The sequence below is a fragment of the Octopus sinensis genome, linkage group LG7 (assembly GCF_006345805.1).
Source record: "Octopus sinensis linkage group LG7, ASM634580v1, whole genome shotgun sequence".
NCBI classification, from domain to species: domain Eukaryota; kingdom Metazoa; phylum Mollusca; class Cephalopoda; order Octopoda; family Octopodidae; genus Octopus; species Octopus sinensis.
The window spans coordinates 19,214,334-19,236,362 of record NC_043003.1 but is presented as its reverse complement, the minus strand read 5'-3'; the positions used below and the strand labels follow the sequence as shown (position 1 = coordinate 19,236,362).

At 35.1% G+C, this 22,029-nt stretch overlaps 1 protein-coding gene across 3 annotated transcripts in view; it reads left to right on the top strand.

Annotated features, from left to right (window-relative positions):
* LOC115214200 (probable RNA-binding protein 46) overlaps positions 1-22,029 on the top strand; it is a 113,416-nt gene that overhangs the window by 69,726 nt on the left and 21,661 nt on the right. For 2 of the 3 annotated variants that reach the window (XM_036504587.1, XM_036504586.1), the window contains exons 3-4: positions 1,257-1,345; positions 5,730-5,792. In XM_036504587.1, the coding sequence (XP_036360480.1) occupies positions 1,257-1,345; positions 5,730-5,792 (152 nt within the window). The remainder of the gene's footprint in view (positions 1-1,256; positions 1,346-5,729; positions 5,793-22,029) is intronic. The other variant, XM_029783302.2, reaches the window with a different exon arrangement.

The window sequence follows — 22,029 nt, the reverse complement described above, 5'->3', positions numbered from 1 at the left end:
ATAGAAATTGTCTAGAAGCCCATCACATTTGTGTGTGTGTTTGTGTTTGCCTTCCATCCCACCTCCACCCATCCTACCCCCACCACTTGACAACCTGTGTTGGTTTGTTTACATTCCCATAACTTGGCAGTTCAGCAAAAGAGGTTGAACATATACCAAACTTTAAAAAAATAAGTATTGCGGTTGATTTGTTTGGTTAAACCCTCCGAGGCGGTACCCCAGTATGATCGCACTCCAATGACTGAAACGAGTAAAAAAAAATATAAGATAAGATCTACTAAATTAGTTGGAAAACATTTTATATATAATACTGACTTATAAAATTTTTTTTTTTAAATATCATAGTTACTACACAGCCTTTTGTTTAGAGCATATAACCTCATTTATTTCATTATTAGGCTAATATTATATTTGTGACATAACTGTCTCTGACCCTGAAATAATTCTATTGTGTAGTTCTATAAATATTATTGTTGTACATCTGAAACAATATGTAAATAAAACTGCTTTGTACCAATTATTTATTTATGTCAGACTTAATTTACCAGTTACTATAGTGAAATTACACATAATGTAAATCAATTTAATTTCATTAAGGAAATAGCTTTATATGGTTTGATTAAATGGGTAGGATGAAATAAAGCTATACAATACCATAATTTACATTGTGAGAATTTGTTCTCTGAAAAGTGGTAAAGAACCAGTTTTGTTTTTTTCCCTTCTTGTGAATACCATAACGGTGGTGGTGGCAATAGCAGGGGGTAAGCTGTTGTTCTCTTGTGAACCTGCAGAAAGAAGTCATAGTAGTAAATGTAAGAGATTTGATCCAAATGTAAGGAGATGGAATTAGTTGATACGAGGGTTATGTATAGGTGAAGGCATGGGTGTGTGGGTAAGAGATTGATTTTGCAACTTTTTGGGGGACGAGAAATCTTTTCAAATTTTGAAATATTGACAGAAACAATAAAAATATCAAGCATCTTTTTTTACTTAAAACACCTACATCCAGAAGTCAGTCTTTTTGGACATTGTTTAAATTCCAGATAACATTTGCATACATTTTTATTAATAACTGACAGCGAATTACTAATGAATCATGCAGCTAACTTGTAAAACTATATTACTTTGGTTCAAACTATATTACATTTGTAACTCTAAGAACATCACAAGTGTGTCCTGTTATGTTAGAATATAAAAATATTGCCAATCGCCTAATTTTTGTGGTGTTTGTTTGCTCATCTGTTTTCTCATTTCAGGTACCCTCTTAGAAAATTCAAAAATAGAAGTTGTTTTTGCCAAACCAGTAGAAAAGTCAGACCGAATCAAAAGAATGAACTATTCACAGGTAATATTGAATATATTCAGGAGCTATAGATTTCCAAGTATTTTCTTTCACTTTTTTTTACTGGTTTCAACTATCTAGCTGTAACCATTCTAGCATACCACCATGAGGAATATTATAATCTAGCCCATGGTATTTGGTGAATGAAGGAATTTGATGTTGCTGCTTTCATTTGTGGTTTATGCTATGACATATGTGAATCTAGGAATTTTTTTCTCAGTATTCAGTGACAGCCTGTTTATGGATTCAAAGCTTTCAAAACCAAAATTTGCTGCTGGTACTTCCAGGTTCTTCCAAATGTAAATTGCTGCTTATCTTTCCATTCTTCAGTTCATGGAGTAGAGGCTTAAAAGTTGTAACTTCTTTTTGTAGTTCAACTAGTGCATGTAAACAGTCATTTCTGAGTATGACTATTAGATTGTTTTCAGTTTTGTAGTGAACTTGGTATTACAAGATGATGTAGGAGCCATAATCCAGGAGTTTTCTACAGAATTAGGATATTTTCTTTTTTCTCTTCTTCCAAAATGTATCTAAAAATCTATCCTGCTAATCATCAACATCTTGTTTCTCTTTTTGGTTTTATACAAATGGAACTTATTCAATTCCCTAGCCCTAGTCTGTGTAGGTTACTACAAAACTTTATATTTTTAATTACCATTGGCTTTTTATTATAAAGTATGTATCATTTAATTATATTTAGAAGTTAATATTTTGCAGATACATATATTTTCATTTGGATAAAAAAAATTGTTTTTTTTTCATTTTTTAAAAAGTATTCTATTTTAATAGGTGATGTTACTGAAACTTATCGCATACCATTCATAAATTCATGCATTTGTTTCATATTGTTGACTCAGAATTCCAAAATATAAGGAACTTCCATACAATAATGGCATCATTAAAAATACGCTGGCTGTGATTTTTCAATTTATATTCTAGACATGAAAGGCATCTACTAAACTTAATAATTAAGATATTCTTGTGTATATCTGCCATCACTATATGCAAATGTAGGCATGCATGCATATATATGTGTATAGAGAGATGAGTGTGTGTGTGCACAAGCACACATGCACACGCTGCAAGAATATTTCATTGTAAATTCTATGTTTTCTATCAACAATTTGTTTCTTCCAGTAATGACATATGTGATCAGATTTGATATAATTTTAGCTTAATTATTAATTTCAACAATTTTAACTTAAATATCTTTAACCCTGTAAGCTAAAGCTTATCTTCCTGCTAAAAATAAATATGAATAGTTACATGTCTATCCAAAGCATCAGCCCAGTTAACTTCCATAAGCTACTGAAGCTTTCTCACAGCTTTCTCACAGCAAGTTCTTTTGAAACATATTAGAAAAATAATCAAATATATCATTTTAATAACTGTCATATGTTCAGTGATATAAAAAAAAAGATCAATCAATCATGAAGAAGGCTGAATATTTTGTGTTTATATTCAGCCTTTCAAGATCAATATACTGCATTTCAGTTATTTGCCACAGCTGTATTAATGTTCTTGCTTGTAATGCAAACTAGCAGAAATGCTATTGAATTAAGGAAGAAGCATGACAGAAGCATTGTTCTCTGTACCAAACAATGCTTCTGTTTATTTGTGATTAATACTTCTGATCTCTGGTGAAGATATTTTTGATGTTTACTGCAGTGACATATTTTAAAGCATTGTTTCTTTAAGAAATTTATATGAAATTTACTGTTTGGATGTGTTAAACTTAGAGACCCATAAATTCATCTTTCATATTGATATTATTTATTAGAATATTATTTATATTAAAGAAATTATCAGTTTTAAATTCAGGAAAGGATTCTTTATAATTTACTACTTTTAATTTCTTCAGTTGATTGGAATTGTTAGGTTGTCAGATGAATTCATTTGTTTGTTGTTTTCATGTTTTTATCCCTATTTTTCATGAACTATTTTAACAAATCAGTCAGTAATATAGACTCTTTCATTGTTCATGACTTCTTACAAACATTCAGATAGCTTATCAGTTCCTTGGTGGTAGAAATCACTGGGTCTTGACTCAAAAGAATTCGAGCCATATTTTCAGCTTTACATTGTTGTTGCATGAAATGCCTTGCAGACTGCTGGAGAGTAACTGATAAAGATGATACTCTGAAGGCACTATATCAAGAGTATACAATGAATGTTGTATTCACGATTGAGCTCTTGAATAGTGTTTTTAGTCAAATTATCAATGTGTGGGTGAGTGTTGTCATGCTGAAAAAGTATGCTGTGTCACTGGTCAGGCCACTTCAGCTGGATTGCCTGTTGAATGAAGGTGATGGGTGACAGTATCATGAAAGAATCTCATCTGCTGGATCAATTCTCTAGTGGATTGGTGTAGATTCTCATGGATGAGTGTGTTCAATCAGTCCTCATTGAACTGAACAGGTTAACTGGAACACAAAGAATCTGTGAGGTCAAATTTCCCTTCCTTGAAGTATAAAAACCATTTCTGTGCAGTTCTTTCAGTAATAACCCCTTCTAAAACACAGCACAAATGTCTTGAGAGAGTTTGGTAGCTTGGGAACCTTGATTGAAAGCAAAAGAGAAGCAGGTGTCAAAAATGCTCATTTTTATTTTATTTATATTTTTTACTCCACTTGGCACTCTGTCATCATACATCTAAAAAGTGGTGAAATTTATTCAAATTTCAAAAATGTAAAACAAAAGTTGGAGAGGAAGGATAGAGCCACAGAAACCCATAAAACACATGATGAAAATATTTTTCTTCAAATAACATTGGAAAGAAATGAACAATTTTTATCTGACAGCCCCATATATTGTTATGTTTGTAGCTATGCCAAAGAATTAACAGAAAATGAGCTATTATTTTAAAACTAGAAAATTGTAGCAGTCTTTTCAATGAAAGATCATTTTATTCATGTACAAAAATAACAATGTATGGGGCTGTCAGATAAAAATTGTTCATTTCTTTCCAATGTTATTTGAAGAAAAATACTTTCATCATGTTGTGTTTTATGGGTTTCTGAGGCTCTATCTTTCCTCTACAATTTTTTTGTTTTACAGTTTTGAAATTTGAATAAATTTCACCACTTTTTAGACATATGATGATAGAGTGCCAAGAGTGGAGTAAAAAATAAAATAAAAATGAGCATTTTTGACACCTACTTCTCTTTTAGAACCTTTAAAAGTTTATTAATTTAATTGCTATTCTAAAGCTTACTAGATTATTATTGTTAATCTGACAACATTGGAGGATTCTTGGTGATACTCTAGAGCAGTGTCTTTCAACCATTCTTTATCTATGAATGCATTTGATTACTACTTTATTCTGGTGGACCCCCATAGCCATTCGATGTTTAAAAACTAGTTTTATAGAAACTTCTTTCAAAATTCCTATTTTGTTATTCACACATTAACTTGCATAGGCTGAACTACATAAAATATTAGAGAAAGAAACCCAGGTATTTTTTTTTTCACATTAGATACATTTAAATCAGAACTTTTCATGAATCCTTAAAATATACTGTGGGTCCTCAATTTACTATTTTCTTAGTGTGGATCCCCCAAAAGCCTTATATGGACCCTGGTTGAGAACCAATGCTCTAGAGAATGGCAGTACTGCATTTTAAAAAAAATAGGTTAAAGAGTCATATTATTTAATGAAGAGTTCATTTATTACAATTTCAAAATGTCAGAGATCAGTCCATCGATATACTACAAAAGACTTTGATACTGCATAATATATTATTATTACAAAATAATAAGAACAAAAATATATGTAACACTGTGTGATCAATAGGTACAGCCACTCTGTTAAACCTGATACAGGTACAAAACATTTTGGCATAGTTGTTTTGGTGCAATCTGTTTGGTGTTGCTGATTCAATGCTGACTTATTTGACATCAGACAATTTAATGTTTGTCTCTCTCTCTACCTCTCTCTCTCTTTTTCCCCCTCCCCCTCTCTACCTGTGTGTATGAACATATTTTTCTTTTTCTTTGAGGAGAGCGAAAGTGTTTGTGTTTAATTAATAAATTGTAATGTCTCTCTCTCACCCTCTCTACCTGTATGTGTTTGTTTCTGTACATGCTTACACACACGCAGTTAGTGTATGTATGTACCTCCAAGACAATTCAAATGTTCAGTCATGCCAAATCATCATTATCCAAACAGCTGCACCCCAGGTATCTCTTGCTGTCCCAGTAAGAGTGCAACCCAAGAAGTTATTCTTGTAGACTGCCATATTACTATGTACATACTTTTTTTTTTTTTTAGCATGGGGTTCATATTCTAAAACCCCTGGCATAGCAAAAGCAAAATACTTAATATTTCTGCAGCTTCTCTGTGAACTTTCTGTTTTCACTGTCTAATCCAGAATTTGGTTGCTTCTAGTTGTGCCTTCCTGATGATGTTGGAAGTCGAGCTGACTCATTATCTGAACCAGATAGCGATGAGGTGCTTGTATACAATTATTATTTGATTTTAAGTTCATGTTCTCAGAGTTTCTATTTAATTATTTTATTTTCAATTTGTTTGGATTTTTGTTTAAGTTTATTCATAATTTCAGTTATTTTTCACACTTTGAATACCCAACTGTTTTTTTCTCTCTCTCTCTTTCTTTCTCTCTCTCTTTAGAATTTCAAGCATACCATTATAATTTATATTGATGTTTTCAACTATATTATTAGTCAGAGCCATAATTTGATATATTGAATTAGTGCTCAATTAATTAACATGTTGGTAAACTCCAATATGTTATTTCAATGCAATAATCACAAATGGAATGAGTTTGCATATCTTTTATCTTTTACTTGTTTCAGTCATTTGACTATGGCCATACTGGGGCATTGAAGGATTTTAGCCGAACAAATGGACCCTAGGGCTTGTTTTTTGGAGCCTAGTACTATTTTTATCTTATTGGACTATTTTGTTGAACTGTTAAATTATGGGGACATAAACACACCAACAAACACACTCACCTGTAAAATTTCCACTTATTTCTTATTTTTATTTCCCTAAAAAGTCAAGACTATTGAAAAGGTTGCAAGACGCAACGAAAATTTTAGGAAAATAAAAATAAGAAATAAGTGGAAATTTTACCAGTGAATGTGTTAAATTATAAGGCACAAAAAGAAAATGACTCTCCCCAGACACAACAGTATATATATATATATATGTGTATATAGTCGAAATTTACAGAAAATCAAAAGATGAAGACTGATGTATAAACAACAAACAGGTGTTTAACACTCGGGAAGGTGAGAAAATCTTTTGCATTTCAAGCCTGTGCTCTTCAACAGAAAGGAACACAAGGAAATAAACAGAGGGAATTAAAAAAATTTTGGAGCTAGCAGTCAATCAATACATACGTTGGGCTTCTTTCAGTTTCCAACTACCAAATCCACTCAGAAGGCTTTGCTCAGCCTGAGGCTATAGTAGAAGACACTTGTCTAAGGTGCCACACAACGGGACTGAACCCGGAACCATGTGACTGAGAAGCAAGGTTCTTACCATATAGCCACACCTATATATATATATATATATATATAGGTGTGGCTATATATTTATATATATATAGGTGGGCTATATATTTATATATATATATATAGGTGTGGCTATATTATATATATATATATATATATAGGTGTGGCTATATATTATATATATATTATATATATATATATATATATATATATATAGGTGTGGCTTATATATATTATATATATATAGGTGTGGCTATATATATATATATATATATATATATGTATAAGGGTGGAAAGGAACACACGAGTTGATATATATGAAAAAACAAGTCAAAAATAGAAAATGCTAAGATAATTTTATAGTGAATCTTTCAGTACCGGTTTCGGTCATTTTGAGACCTTTTCAACTGTAACGATTAAATAATTAATTTAGAAAAATTAGAAGAAAAGTTTTTTTAAAAGAATATTTCTGTAGTAGTGTTCAGATATAAGTAGCATTCTGCCTTTCTCTGACTCCCTTGTTTGCACTTGTGTGTTCGACCTCGAACACACAAGTGCAAACAAGGGAGTCAGAGAAAGGCAGAATGCTACTTATATCTGAACACTACTACAGAAATATTCTTTTAAAAAAACTTTTCTTCTAATTTTTCTAAATTTAATTATTTAATCGTTACAGTTGAAAAGGTCTCAAAATGACCGAAACCGGTACTGAAAGATTCACTATAAAATTATCTTAGCATTTTCTATTTTTGACTTGTTTTTTCATATATATATATATATATATATATTGGCTGAAAGGAATGTTGTGTGTGTGTGTGAGAAAGAGAGAGAAATGAATTTTCAGAACAGCATATTTAGGATAATAAAAAACAGGGATTTCATAGATGGAAACATCTATAGAATCTTATGCTTTTTGATATTCTAAATCTTTAGAGATATATGAATATTAATGAAAAACAGTATCTCAAAATCCCTATGACCTTTTTAGGGAACCATTGACAATTTCTTTATAGAATTGGCCATGGACAATTCACCTTGTTTAAAGGCTACATAGTTTGTACACTATCGTTGATTCTGAATTAAACCAGTTGAATTTGTGGTGGATTTCCATTGTTCAATGAGAAAGATTTTGTTCAATCATCTGTACAACCTACTCCTGAATATATGAGCAAGTGGCTAAGCCTTCCACAGATATGTCCCCTTAATATAAATCTCAGGTTGCATCAGCATGACACAATATGTGTGTGACAAGGTTGTATCTTTTGAATTACAGGGTGAGTCCATCTGAGACTAGACAGTTATATTCACCCACAATACCAGGCAGTGCAATCAAATTTTAAACATTTGGTTACTGTTCACCTACATGCACACACACACATGTAGTAAGCATGAAAGAAACAGGTATTTTTGGGTATTACTAGACATTTCTGCAGTGAATTTTATTTAGAACATGGGTACATTATATAACTTGTCATGTAACTTTATGTAAGTCTGTGCTTTCATACAATACCACTTCTTCAGATAATACTCCTTTGAATTACATTTTGAATTAAAAGCAGCTCTGATAATGTAAACATTATTGATGCCACATGCATAGTGTGTGTGTGTGTTAATGTTTATATGCCCATTAGCTGTGAGATAGCATCTTGGGAAATCCTTTTTTGATGCTGAGTATTAAAAAGCGTTGAATATCTCTGACCTTTGAATATTTTTTTTAGGTGATATACTACCAAAAATTTGTATGTTTTTTTGTACATTCATTCATGCATACATTCATTCATTCATTAAGTTCATTCATTCAATGGCTTATCAGATAAATTTTTTTTTTCTATCTGGTGCTACATTGTCATATGTCTAAAAACAGTTGAAATTTATTAAAATATCAAGAAATGATAAATAAAAGTTGTAGAGGAAAAATAGAGCTCAAAAAAAAAAAAATGAAACACTTCAATAAAAATATTTTTCATGTTAATTCAAATAACATTGGAAAGAATTAAAATAAACGGAAAAAAAGAGATTATTTTATCTGGCAACACAGTATATATTTATATAAAACAAACTTGTTGTAGTTTCTGTGTATGAAATTCCCTCCCATAGCATTGGTTGAGCCAGCACTGTTATAGAAGATGTTCACTCAAGGTGTTGTGTTGTAAGACTTAGCCGCCAGAAATCATAGCATTGTAAAGAGAGCATCATAAGCAGGCAGCCTTAGTCATGCCTAAGATATCTATTTATCTACTGGAAATAAAGGAACAATTTTTTTAAGGATTAAAATAGGATTCATTGCTTCAATGGTTAAGCTAAAAGTGCACTTGTTGTTTCAGTAAGGTACTCTGTTATAATAAGTTAACTTGTACAAATTTTTCTTCTTAACCACACAGACATAGCCACACCCATTGTTCTATCATTTATTAAGGCATAATATATCTAGGAATACATTATCCAATATTTTTGTTACTTTTTAAGAAAATAGGACAGGATGTGAGACTGCTATCAGTTGCTGTTATTATACACTCGGTGGTGTGTATACAAGGACAATGTTTGAAGCTATTGATTGATTGATTCTGCTGTTATTTTTGTCATGTATAGCTTATAGTGTTTGCCTGAATTTAGTGGAACAGGGATCGAGTTCTTAAGATAGTATTGTAGTAATATTGTAAGTTGTAAATGTGCCTCAGCAAAACTGGGTTCTAGAAGTGCTATGTTTTGGGTTCTCCACCTGTTACAGTCACTCTCTCTCCCATTTATGCATTATGCTTGCCTCTTCCCAGTAGAAGCAAGAGATAAACTTGGGAAGTTTAGCTGCCAACCCTCCCCAGATAGATCTCAGTCAAATCTATCAGTGTGGAAAATGTATGCAGCACTGAGTAAAGTTGACAAACACTTCAGCTTCGAATAACTTATGTTCCTTTGAACTATATTCTATCACAAACAGGTTTTAAAAGAATTGTGACACCAGCTTCACATAGCAGCCCTAGCCCATCCAAAGTACCTTGGATCGCAGGATGGTCTGCTGTGCTTACCTTGGATCGTAGAGTGACTTGCTGTGCTTGAGTCAAGTACATCAACATCAAAATAAAAATCAAATGGAAATTGTAGTTGTGATCAGCACGTAAAAAGCACCATCTGAATGCGGCTGATGCCAATGCCGCCTTGACTGGCTTCCGTGCCGGTGGCATGTAAAAAGCACCAACCGATCGTGGCTGTTGCCATCCTCCCCTGGCACCTGTGCTGGTGGTATGTAAAATGCACCCACTACACTCACAGAGTGGTTGGCATTAGGAAGGGCATCTAGCTGTAGAAACACTGCCAGATTAGACTGGAGCCTGGTGCAGCCTCCTGGCTTCCCAGACCCTGGTCGAACCATCCAACCCATGCTAGCATGGAAAACAGACGTTAAACGATGATGATGATGTGTTTTTGCAGGGACTCTTCAGAAACATTATAGCACTATTTGCTTCAAATTCATCCATCTTTATGTTCCAGTTTCAAATTGCACCAAGGTTGATTTTTGCATTTCATCCTTTTGGTGTTCATAAAATAAGCACCGGTCAAACACGGATCAATGTAATTGACTAGACTCTCCACCAAAATTTCAAGCCTTATGCAAAGATTATTTGCTTCAAATGCAAAACTTATCAGTCAAAGAGAGAGAGAAGCCATCTTAAAGCTGATCCTAAAAATGGCTACCAAGGTTGGGGGTACAATTTATTTTCAAGGATCCACCACCCATAAACAAGTTTTTCCAATTCATGGAAACTACAGAAAGATTTAACAACAGAAACATTTGTTTGTTATCTGTACTTCTTTCTCCGTGCTTTTTCCTTCTAGTTTTTGTGTTTTATTTTAGTTTATCCTTTCGTATAAGGATTATTATAAACCTTCCTTAATCTGTCATGGATGTTTAAAATGATTGAATAGATATGTAAATAACAAAGCAGGGATGTCATCTAAGAGGAGTGTTTGTTTTCAGGCAGATTAAAGTCAGCAACTATATGTCCCAACTTGTAGAGGAGCAATTACTGTTAAAATATAATGCAATGCCTGAATGTTATAACCATGAGATCCTTACTCCAACTTTCAGACCTCAAAATTAACTCGTCTTGCTATATATAGAAAGGACATTCAGCACTAAAACAAAACTGCTCAATATCTAAAGTTTTGGCACTTTCCCACATTTGACAGTATGAAATACAAAGAGAAGGTAAACTGTTTGAAAAAATAGAAGATAATCAATTACCATTATTTAACCAAAAAAAAAAACATTCGAGCGAGGTCGTTGCCAGTGCCGCTGGACTGGCTCCTGTGCAGGTGGCACATTTGAGCGTGGCTGTTGCCAGTACCACCTGACTGGCCCTCGTGCCAGTGGCACATAAACGTACCCACTACACTCTCGGAGTGGTTGGCATTAGGAAGGGCATCCAGCTGTAGAAACTCTGCCAGATCAGACCCAAGCCTGGTGCAACCATCTGGTTCACCAGACCTCAGTCAAATTGTCCAACCCATGCTAGCATGGAAAGCGGACGTTAAACGGCGAGCTGGCAGAAACGTTAGCGCGCCGGGTGAAATGCTTAGCGGTATTTCGTCTGCCGTTACGTTCTGAGTTCAAATTCCGCCGAGGTCAACTTTGCCTTTCATCCTTCCGGGGTCGATTAAATAAGTACAGTTACGCACTGGGGTCGATATGATCGACTTAATCCGTTTGTCTATCCTTGTTCGTCCTCTCTGTGTTTAGCCCCTTGTGGGTAGTAAAGAAATAGGTAATGATGATGTGTAGTATGTCTCTATATATAATGCACAGCAATCTTTTTTAGCAGAATAAGTAAATGTTAAAGCAACTGCTCAGGTGCACTACATTGCCTTATCTTCTGTCATCAGGCTTTGATGTCACTTGAAGCCTTTCTCCATCTGTATATGAGGGATGATGCTTCAAATCATTCATATTGATGATAATATTGTGGTAATCCCTGTATAGAAGGTTATATGCTAATTATATCATCTTTTTATTTTTTACTTGTTTCAGTCATTAGACTGCAGCCATGCTGGGGCACTGCCTTGAGGAATTTTAGTTGTACTAATCAACCCCAGTTCTTATTTTCTTTTTAAGCCTGGTATTTATTCTCTAGGTTATAGGGATGTAATCACACCAACACTACTTGTTAAAACAGCAATATGGGACAAAACACTAGGATGGACACACACACACTCATACACACCTATATTAAGGGGATTCTTTCAGTTTGTGCATACCAAATCCACTCACAAGGCTTTGATCAGCCCAAGGCTATAGTAAAAGACATTTGTCAAAGGTGCCATGTGGTTGGAAAGCAAACTACTTCTTACACACAGCCATGCCTGTGCCTTATATATATTTATCATCATCATCATCATCATATATATATTTATATATATAAAAAAGAGAGAACAGAGATTGGTAACAGCTCAAAGAGCCATGGAGAGGTCAATGCTTGGAATCTCGTTGAGAGAGCACATCAGTAGCGAGGTCATCAGAGGGATGTTATCGTAGAATATACACGCAGCAAGTTTAGATGGGCTGGACACATTGCCCGGCTCACCGATAATCGGTGGACTCACGCAGTTGTCGAGTGATACCTGCATGAGCGGAAACGACCACCCAGAAGGCCTCCACGATGGTGGAGTTACGATTTCAGGAGGGCGATTGGGATCACATGGATGAGAAAGACGCAATCCAGAGAGGAGTGGACAATGTGCTGTGACCAGTGGTGTCAAATAGACGCCCGACGGATAGGTCGGTCAAGGTAATCAAGGTGATATATTAGATATATATATATATATAAAACAGATGTTAAACGATGATGATGATGATAAATTAATAAAAATAGTATGCAGCACGAGATCTGAATTTTCAAACAGAACCACACACTCTGTATATTTACAGCAACAACTACAATGGTCAACCAGTTGAGTGCTAACATTAGCATATTAACAATATCTTTGTTTCAAGAGTGAAGCATGGAGATTGTTGAAATGTGGAATGTTCATTTATGACATTTCCTTCAGAACAAATGTATCAGCTCAATGCACAATGACAGAGAATTTCTTGCAAAAAAGTTACAAAGGACAGATGTTTTGAAGAACTTATTAAAAAAATGTTCTTATTAATTACTCTCTTTTACTCTTTTACTTGTTTCAGTCATTTGACTGCGGCCATGCTGGAGCACCACCTTTAGTTGAGCAAATTGACCCCAGAATGTATTCTTTGTAAACCTAGTACTTACTCTATCGGTCACTTTTGCCGAACCACTAAGTTACGGGGACGTAAACACACCAGCATCGGTTGTCAAGTGATGTTGGGGGGACAAACACAGACACACAAACATATACACATATATATATATATACGACGGGCTCCTTTCAGTTTCCATCTACCAAATCCACTTTGGTTGGCCCAAGGCTATAGTAGAAGACACTTACCCAAGGTGCCACGCAGTGGGACTGAACTTGGAACCATGTGGTTGGTAAGCAAGCTACTTACCACACAGCCACTCCTGCACCTATGTAAATATTTACTGTATTTGATGATGGAAAAGACACACAGGCATATTAGCCACACCTTAATTTCAACAACACATATTCAGGGGAAAAGTTTTTAGTGCATTAGAGCACTAAGCATATAGAACCCAAGTTGTTATTGTTTTTTTTTCCAAGTTCTTCTTATAATCTATCAAATACAGTAATTAAAACTGTAGTCAACAGAAGTAGTTAATGAGAAGCAAAATTCATATTTCAAAATTTTTGCAATACGCTATACTCGACATACTAAAGTTTTAATCTTTATATACAAGTTAGCATTATACGCAAGTACAATGTGCAGCTTCAGAAAATAGAAAAGTATGTTTGCACCACACATTATACACATGAGTAAACACATTATTTAAAACTTGTGGCATATGGTGGTTGTTGTATTGAGTGTGTTGCCACACCCAGTGCCACCAAATTTCGAGCAGGGATATAACAAAAGTTTTGTACTAAGATCTGTGATTAAATTAATGAGCAAGGTTAATATTTATTATGAATTTGCCAGTTTTTTGGGGGTCTAGGTGTGCCATGTACACCAAGCACTCTCAGAATATACACCCCTGTTTAAAAGGTGGTAACGGTGGAGATTTCAGCCCTGTCTGGCCCCCATGTCGGTGACATGTAAAAGCACCATCCGTTCGTGTCCATTTGCCAGCCCTGTCTGGCCCCCATGCCGGTGACATGTAAAAGCACCATCCGTTCGTGTCCATTGCCAGCCTCGCCTGGCCCCCGTGCCGGTGACACGTAAAAGCACCATCTGTTCGTGGCCGTTTGCCAGCCCTGTCTGGCCCCCGTGTCGGTGGCATGTAAAAGCACCATCCGTTCGTGCCCGTTGCCAGCCTCGCCTGGCCCCTGTGCCGGTGACACGTAAAAGCACCATCCGTTCGTGGCCGTTTGCCAGCCCTGTCTGGCCCCCGTGTCGGTGGCATGTAAAAGCACCATCCGTTGCCAGCCTCGCCTGCCCCCGTGCCGGTGACACGTAAAAGCACCATCCATTCGTGGCCGTTTGCCAGCCCTGTCTGGCCCCCGTGTCGGTGGCATGTAAAAGCACCATCCGTTCATGCCCGTTGCCAGCCTCGCCTGGCCCCCGTGCCGGTGACACGTAAAAGCACCATCCGTTCGTGGCCGTTTGCCAGCTCTGTCTGGCCCCCGTGTTGGTGGCACGTAAAAGCACCATCCGTTCGTGTCCGTTGCCAGCCTCGCCTGGCCCCGTGCCGGTGACACGTAAAAGCACCATCCGTTCGTGGCCGTTTGCCAGCTCTGTCTGGCACCTGTGCGGGTGGCACGTAAAAAGCACCCACTACACTCACGGAGTGGTTGGCGTTAGGAAGGGCATCCAGCCGTAGAAACACTGCCAGATCTGACTGGGCCTGATGAAGCCTTCCAGCTTCACAGACCCCAGTTGAACCGTCCAACCCATGCTAGCATGGAGAACGGACGCTAAATGATGATGATGATGATATATATATATATATGCACCCTTTTAAAGCCTAGCCAGGCTCATGGGCCCGCTTTCCCGGTTTCTATGGCGTATGTGTTCCCCAGCTGTTCAGGACACCAGTCCATCGCAGCATTACTCATTTTTTGCAGCTGAGTGGATTGGAGCAATGTGAAATGAATTGTTTTGCTCAAGAACACAATGCGTCACCCAGTCCTGGAATCGAAACCACAATCTTACGATCATGATGCTGGCACCCTAACAACTAAGCCACACACCTCCACGGAGATTTCTAATAGCTTTCTAGTATTTTATTTTAGCTTAGTTTAATGTGAAATATTTTATATTTCAAAATAACTTTCAGTTTTCACTTGGTGTTGTTTTCTTTTTTCCACAGGTTTTCATGTCATGTGACTTGCATTTATTTTACTTTTAATTTTCTTATTTGAAAGTTTTACATTATAAAAGGAACTAGTTTGAAGATTCCAGTGACATAGATATATTAATTTCACTTTCACTTTAAATTGATACCTACATTGTGAGTGTGAAGCTTAAGTTTTCTGGTTTGTTCATGTTTATGTACAAATTATAGATTGTGGAAAAAATTGAAAATGTCTATGGTTAACAATCAAATTAACAATAATTATTCAATGAATAGCAAAAAATTATTCCTTGTAATGTTATTTACTATCCGCAGAGTGCATTGCAGCATTATAAATATTATTGACTATTAGCAAATATATTTACAGAACATTGTTCTGATACTCTCCAGCTACTTGATCACTCCTATTACAAGCCCTTTTTTACCATTGTTAACATTAAGTTTTAACTATTTCTGAATGGTGTGGCTGTGACTCTGCTCCAGTAAAACATTTTTGTGCCACCGTATCAAAGCTCTGCTTTTACATCATTCTGACTATAGCATCCTTCCAAATTATTTTGCTCTAAACACTTATTACACAAAATCTTATTGCATAGAACTAAAAATTTTGAAACACACAAACTCTCTCTCTATCTTCCCCTCTCTCTCTTTTCAGTTTGCTAACTAATTTCCGGGTTTTCAGAAAAACATCAGTTGTAATTAAAATTGGTAAGGTTTCAAATTACAAGCCTTACTTTACTACACTACAAAGATTATTACATGTTAAACGGTGCGTAGTCAGAATCAAAAAGACCTACAGAATTATGTATAGATATATTATACAATGTAGATAAATGTTCAGTTAAAGTAAAAATAGTTGATATATTGTGTGTTCATAACCACTGTTGCTATTTGATTGTTGTGTCTAAACAGGATATTCCGTACCTCAGTTCACCTGGTTGTTGGAGGTAACTGATCATCTGAATATTACCTGTGATACATTGACAAGTTATTCAGAGATTTAAATTTCATTCTCTTAAATACTACAGATTCCAAAGCCAAGTATTCGCATGACAAGTCCCTGTGATTCAGTGGGTGGGGAAATACAGGACAATAAACACATAAAATTAAATGAAATAAGATTAAATATGATTTCTTGTTTATACAATAAAAATGAAATTTTGGGGTTTTTTTTTAACTTGTAAAGTCTGGAGGAATGGGTATTGCTCACGACCTTTATTGGCTCTCCAACACTAGTGAGTTTGATGTTATTTTGTTTAAGCTGTTGCAGTTCAACACCTGCAGGAAAGACAGACAGGGAAGATTCCTGAGGGCCAGTGTCCTGGGTAGAAATGGTGAGTGTGGTGCTGAGGAGATTGGAAACATCAAGAGTGACAAGAAGTGGAAAGACTAGGGTAATAAAGATGGCAAAGTGGTGGAGGAAGGAGTCCAGCAATTTCTGAGGAACAAAGATTATAATATATAGATGAAAAATGACTAGAAGTGAGAACATGAACCCAGGATGGGTACATGTAGGGAGCAAGAATATAATAGAGAAAGAGGTGGACAATGGAATGTTGGTTGGTGGAGAAATGGGTGGGAGATAGGGAGGGGTGGAAGGTGACAAAGATGTGAACGAGACAGAAGGTTTATTTAAGCTTCCCAGCCTCCACCATTACTGATTTTAACATTTGTTTCGTCATACTTCCATGTATGGGTAGTTTCCTTGAGATGTTCCAAAGGTCTAGGCTCCCAATTCTGACCTGTGTTTGCTGTCAACAAATGAATATAGGGCCCAGTACATTGATTTGCCTGGGTCTCTATAATAATGCTAAGGTGGCTCTGGTAGGTAGGTCCTCTTCCACACTGCATATCACTCCAATTGACATCTTCCTTTGGAAATCAAAGTTGACACAATGGTTGTCTAGAAGGCAAGACAACCTCTAGGGGCTGAATTGTAAATCTAATATTGTGTCATATGTTGTAGCAGGCTTCAGCTGGAGAACCACTTCCCAGTTTCTTCCAACAAACGGTGGCACTATGCAAGAAAGCACAGTAGGAAACAGTATACGACAATATCAAGTTAGTATTTAACTGGAGATGCAATTTAATTGTTTGCAACAACAGACTTGACTTCAACTCGGATGATAGGAAAAAATTCTCAAAGGAATGTAAAAGGGAAATTGTCTGCTACGAGTAAATGTAAACAGGTTCCAGAAAGCTTACTGCAATTTTATAATGTTCATATACAAGCATTGGTATACTATCATAGGTGAAAAATTCTTTTACAGCAAAAGTAAATCAATATTTATACTCAAAGGAATCATTTGTTCCTTCTTCTATTGTGTATTGTTTCCTTAGTTTATATACTATATTTGATGGCATTCCCCCCTCCCCCCCAAATGTCTGAAGAAAATCACCCTGGGTCCTATATGCAATGTTACTTTAAATATTAATTGCTCTAATTATTCTCCTGAATATGTACTGCTAAAATTGGGATGCATCTTTTATACCATCAAATATGGTCGTTATTTATTTTTTATATCCTGATTCATAATCTTCTCGGCTTTATATCATTTCTTGTTTAAACATTTAATAAATTTATAACGTCTTTTATTATTGCTTTGGGTATGCTTTTTCCAAATAGTTTTATTGTTTACATTTCAGCAGTTTACAGTTGTGTTTATTTCGTTTGTTTCTAATTACATATATTTTCCAACTAATTATTTTCTTACAAATGATAATTGTTATTATAACTGTTTTAATATCGTTTATGTATTTGTTTTGCAAGATTCCTGCTGTGAAATTATGTGCTGAAACATATTGCTATATTTTGGGATGGTTGCTTCTTTTTTTTCTCCAAATAAACACACACACTTCAGCTTTATTTTCGTTCTTATTTTAGTGGTCCTTTGTGATAGAAAGACAGAATAGACTAAATAAAACAGGAGGGGACAGGTGGGCGCTGAAGCAGTCACAGGATGTGTGAGGAAAGGTTTCATACCAAGGACACTAAAATAAGAACAATAATAAAACTGAAGAATGAATATATAATGTATGTGTTTATATGGTAAAAAAAAAGAAAAATGACAGTCCTGACATGTAACAAAATATTTTAATGTCATTTGCTGATCTGTTTCATGCTAATTTCACACCCTTGTGTGAAACTTGGTAGTAACCACAGAAAGAAGAATGTATTTTTATCCACAATCATGAATGAAGGAAGCTGTATTCTTGTAAATGAGTAAAAATATTAACTACAAAAATTAATTGTTGAAATAAGGAAAAATGTCTAAAACATTTAAATATGGAAAAAAACTTTTTTAATCCCGAGAAAAATTATTCTTATCTCAGTATGTCTTTTCAGACCTAAACAAGAGTTAGGTTGTTTATTGCACTTCATAACAATAATTGGAATAATTCTTTGAGAACTGTGGAGTTTAGATATTAATGAATCAAAAATAGAATTGAGATAATCCATTGAAATTCTCAAACAATTACAATACAGACATTTTCCGTATTAACAGTACTAGGAAGGTAGTAAGCTGGTAGAATCATTAGCACACCAGGTAAAATGCTTAGCGGCATCCTAAGGTCCACTTTGCCTTTCAGCCTTTTGGTGTTAATAAAATAAGGACCAGTTGAACGCTGGGATCAATGTAATTGACTTATTGACTCCTCCGAATTTGCTGGCCTGGCACCAAAATTTGAAACCAATATTAATTGCACTAGGATTAACTTTATAAATTAATTTGTTGTAGTTAGTAGTCTGTAAAATCAAGCATGTCTGGTTAAATCATTGAGTAAATTTCTTACCATATACACCTTTTTTTTTTTTCCTAAGTGTCCACAAATGATTATTATTGGGATCAAATTTAGAATGACATTTAATATTTTAAGTACATTTTCAAATAAAATTTACATTTTCCATTAACTAAAACTTGCAGGTGTTATTCCGGCCATATCTGGCTAAAATATTGTACCTGTTTTATGTCCACACTGACCAGATCCAGCCTTTTTCAACCTAACCTACAATGTAATTCTAAAAAATAAACAATCACATCATTGAAATCTTAAAGCTACAAGATAATGCATGATTAATTGATTAATTCAAAACAATGTGAATAAATAAGCATCACATTTAACGGAGTAATTTAAATGCTAAAGCATTAAACATGGTTCCAAAGATGCTTTGCCTTGTCAACGACAATCTAATATCACACATGCTTGTGGGGCACTTAAACCATCCAGGAGGGTTGAAACGCATGGAGTAGCACAGAATATAACAGCAGGTTGGGGGAAGTATCCAAGAGTTCTGACCTGGATACAGTCCAGGGCCCCTTAAAGTGTAAGGAGTTGAGGTCCCAAAATGCTTGCACAAGGGGTGCTTCTTCTCTGAAAGCATTCTGTTGTTCTGCTCTCCCTAAAGTTTTATACTACTCATGTAGCAAAATAATTAGCTTTGTGGTACAATTAAGACATGGTATGACAAATGTTAAACAAGCCTACATTATAAAAAAAATACAGTCTGCTAGGCTCTGATCCTTGTTAATTGTGAGTATACCCTGGCACTTCACCATCTCTCTCCTGCCCTCTCTTATGCTTTTGCTGTTTCCCACTCTTCCCTCTGGCTCAGTAGCCATCTATCTCCTCTACAGGAGCACATCTGTTTCTACCCTCATTCTTGATTACTCCCTCTCTCTCTCCTTTTCTTGCTTTTCCCCTCTGACTAGGTAACCAAGTATTTCTGCTACATCACACTTGTTTCTGTTCTCTTTCTTGTAACTCTCTCTCTCTCTCTCTCTCTCTCTCTCTCTCTCTCTCTCTCTCTCTCTCTCACTCTCTCTCACACCCACCCACCCACCATGTACCTCCTCTATAGCAAGACACCTGTTTCTGCCTCTCTTTCTCTAACCTTTCATCATCTGAGTTCAGATCCTACCAAGGCTGACTAAACCTATTATCCTTTCAGGACCAATAAAATTAAATACAAGTCAAGGTGTAATTTACAAAGTTCCTCTACCCAAATTTGCTGGCCTTGTACCTAAATTACAAGCAATTATTAAAATAAAAATTATTAATTATGCATTTGGGTTATTTCTGGCATAAAAAAAGATTAGCACATACTGTTGATATTGAGTACATTTTAAAGTAGATCAAGGATTTAGAGAAATGAGTGCTAAATAAAGTGAATTATTGTTGATTAATTGATTTCATTTAACATTTCCATTGCTTTAAGCAGCTAATTAATATTTCTTTATTTATATGATTAATTAATAAATTTTCAATGTGCATGTAGATAGGGTATTTTATATTATACTCTTTCTTCTTTTTATTCTTATATCCCATTTGTTAGTATGGGGAAACAAGGCAGTGTCTATAACCATTTTAGGCCCTCTTAAACAGATAGATAAAAATATGAATTCTGAATGTTTGTGTGTGTATGTGTGTCATGGAAGTGTGATGGTGAATACTCAATGCTGAAAAGAAAAGTCAAAGAGCATTTCAACTCCATGTGAGTGTATGTTCAAGTGAAGTATGTGAATGTTTGTATCTGTGATTATTTTGTACCTTATTTATATATAAAATACTACAATTAGCTGTCATTTTTGATGGCACAGGGCCAGCTAGTACTATTTATAATACAAAAGTTGTTGTTTTTTTTTTACTTACTGCACCCAGTATTAGTCACCTAAACCTTGCATAACCACTAAGTCCACTAATAAATTTGTGACATAAATTTTTCTCATTCCACCCCCTACAATAGTTAAATGTTTTTCTAAAGTGCTCATGAATGTATGTAATAATAATAAAAAGAATAATAATTGCCATTTTATACCTAAGTTTCAGGGACTTTCTGAGACTGTTGAAGTAGACTTGACATTTTTGGAGTAGTCAAGAGTAGAGGTTGTGATTATTCAGGCTTATCCAATAGCATGACTGGCATAAATGAAGCATATAATTTCTAACATGTTCACATGAACAAAGATTTGGGGGTAGGAATTAGTCAATGCTACACTCTCTATTACATGACTGGTAATTTATTTTATTAACCCCGGAAGTGTGAAAGATAAAGCTGACTTTTGGTAGGATTTGAACATGGAACGTTAAAAGAGCCAGAAAAAATACCAGAAAGCATTTTTTTTACAACTTTCTAACTAATCATTATGTTAATCCACCAACCTTGAGATAATTTGTACGCTTGTAAAATTTATGCAAAAAGTGAACTCTTACATGGTTGCTTGATTTGCTAGAAATCATTTTCTTACTTGACTGAGAAAGTGAATAACGATGTAATTCATATCACACTGTGTGTGGAAACAAAGGAAAATGATCAAACCCTTGATCCTCTTTAACTTCAGTGTCTGTTTAACTCTTTGGCATTTAAACTGTCCATATCCACACCAAATATCCTATTCGTTTTGTGTTCAAATCAGCCAGATTTGACCTCTTACACCTACCCTACAGTGTCATTCTAAAAATAATCATATCATCAAAATCTCAAGGCAGCAAGATTAATGCATGATTAATTCAAAACTATGAATTATTTATTAAGCATTACATTTGACAGATTAACCCTTTAGCATTTAATCCGGCCATATCCGGCCCAAATAGTCTCCCTGTTTTTTGTTAAAATTGACCTGATCCAACTTCTCACACCTACCTTACAATGCCATTCTAAAAATATGCAAACACACTTTGAAATCTTGAAGCTCCAAAATAATGCCTGATTAATTCAAAACAATGTGAATTAATAGTTAATACATTTGACAAAGAAATCTGAATACTAAAGGATTAATCTGAATGCTAATGAGTTAATCCTGACTCACCTATGCAACAACATTTAAC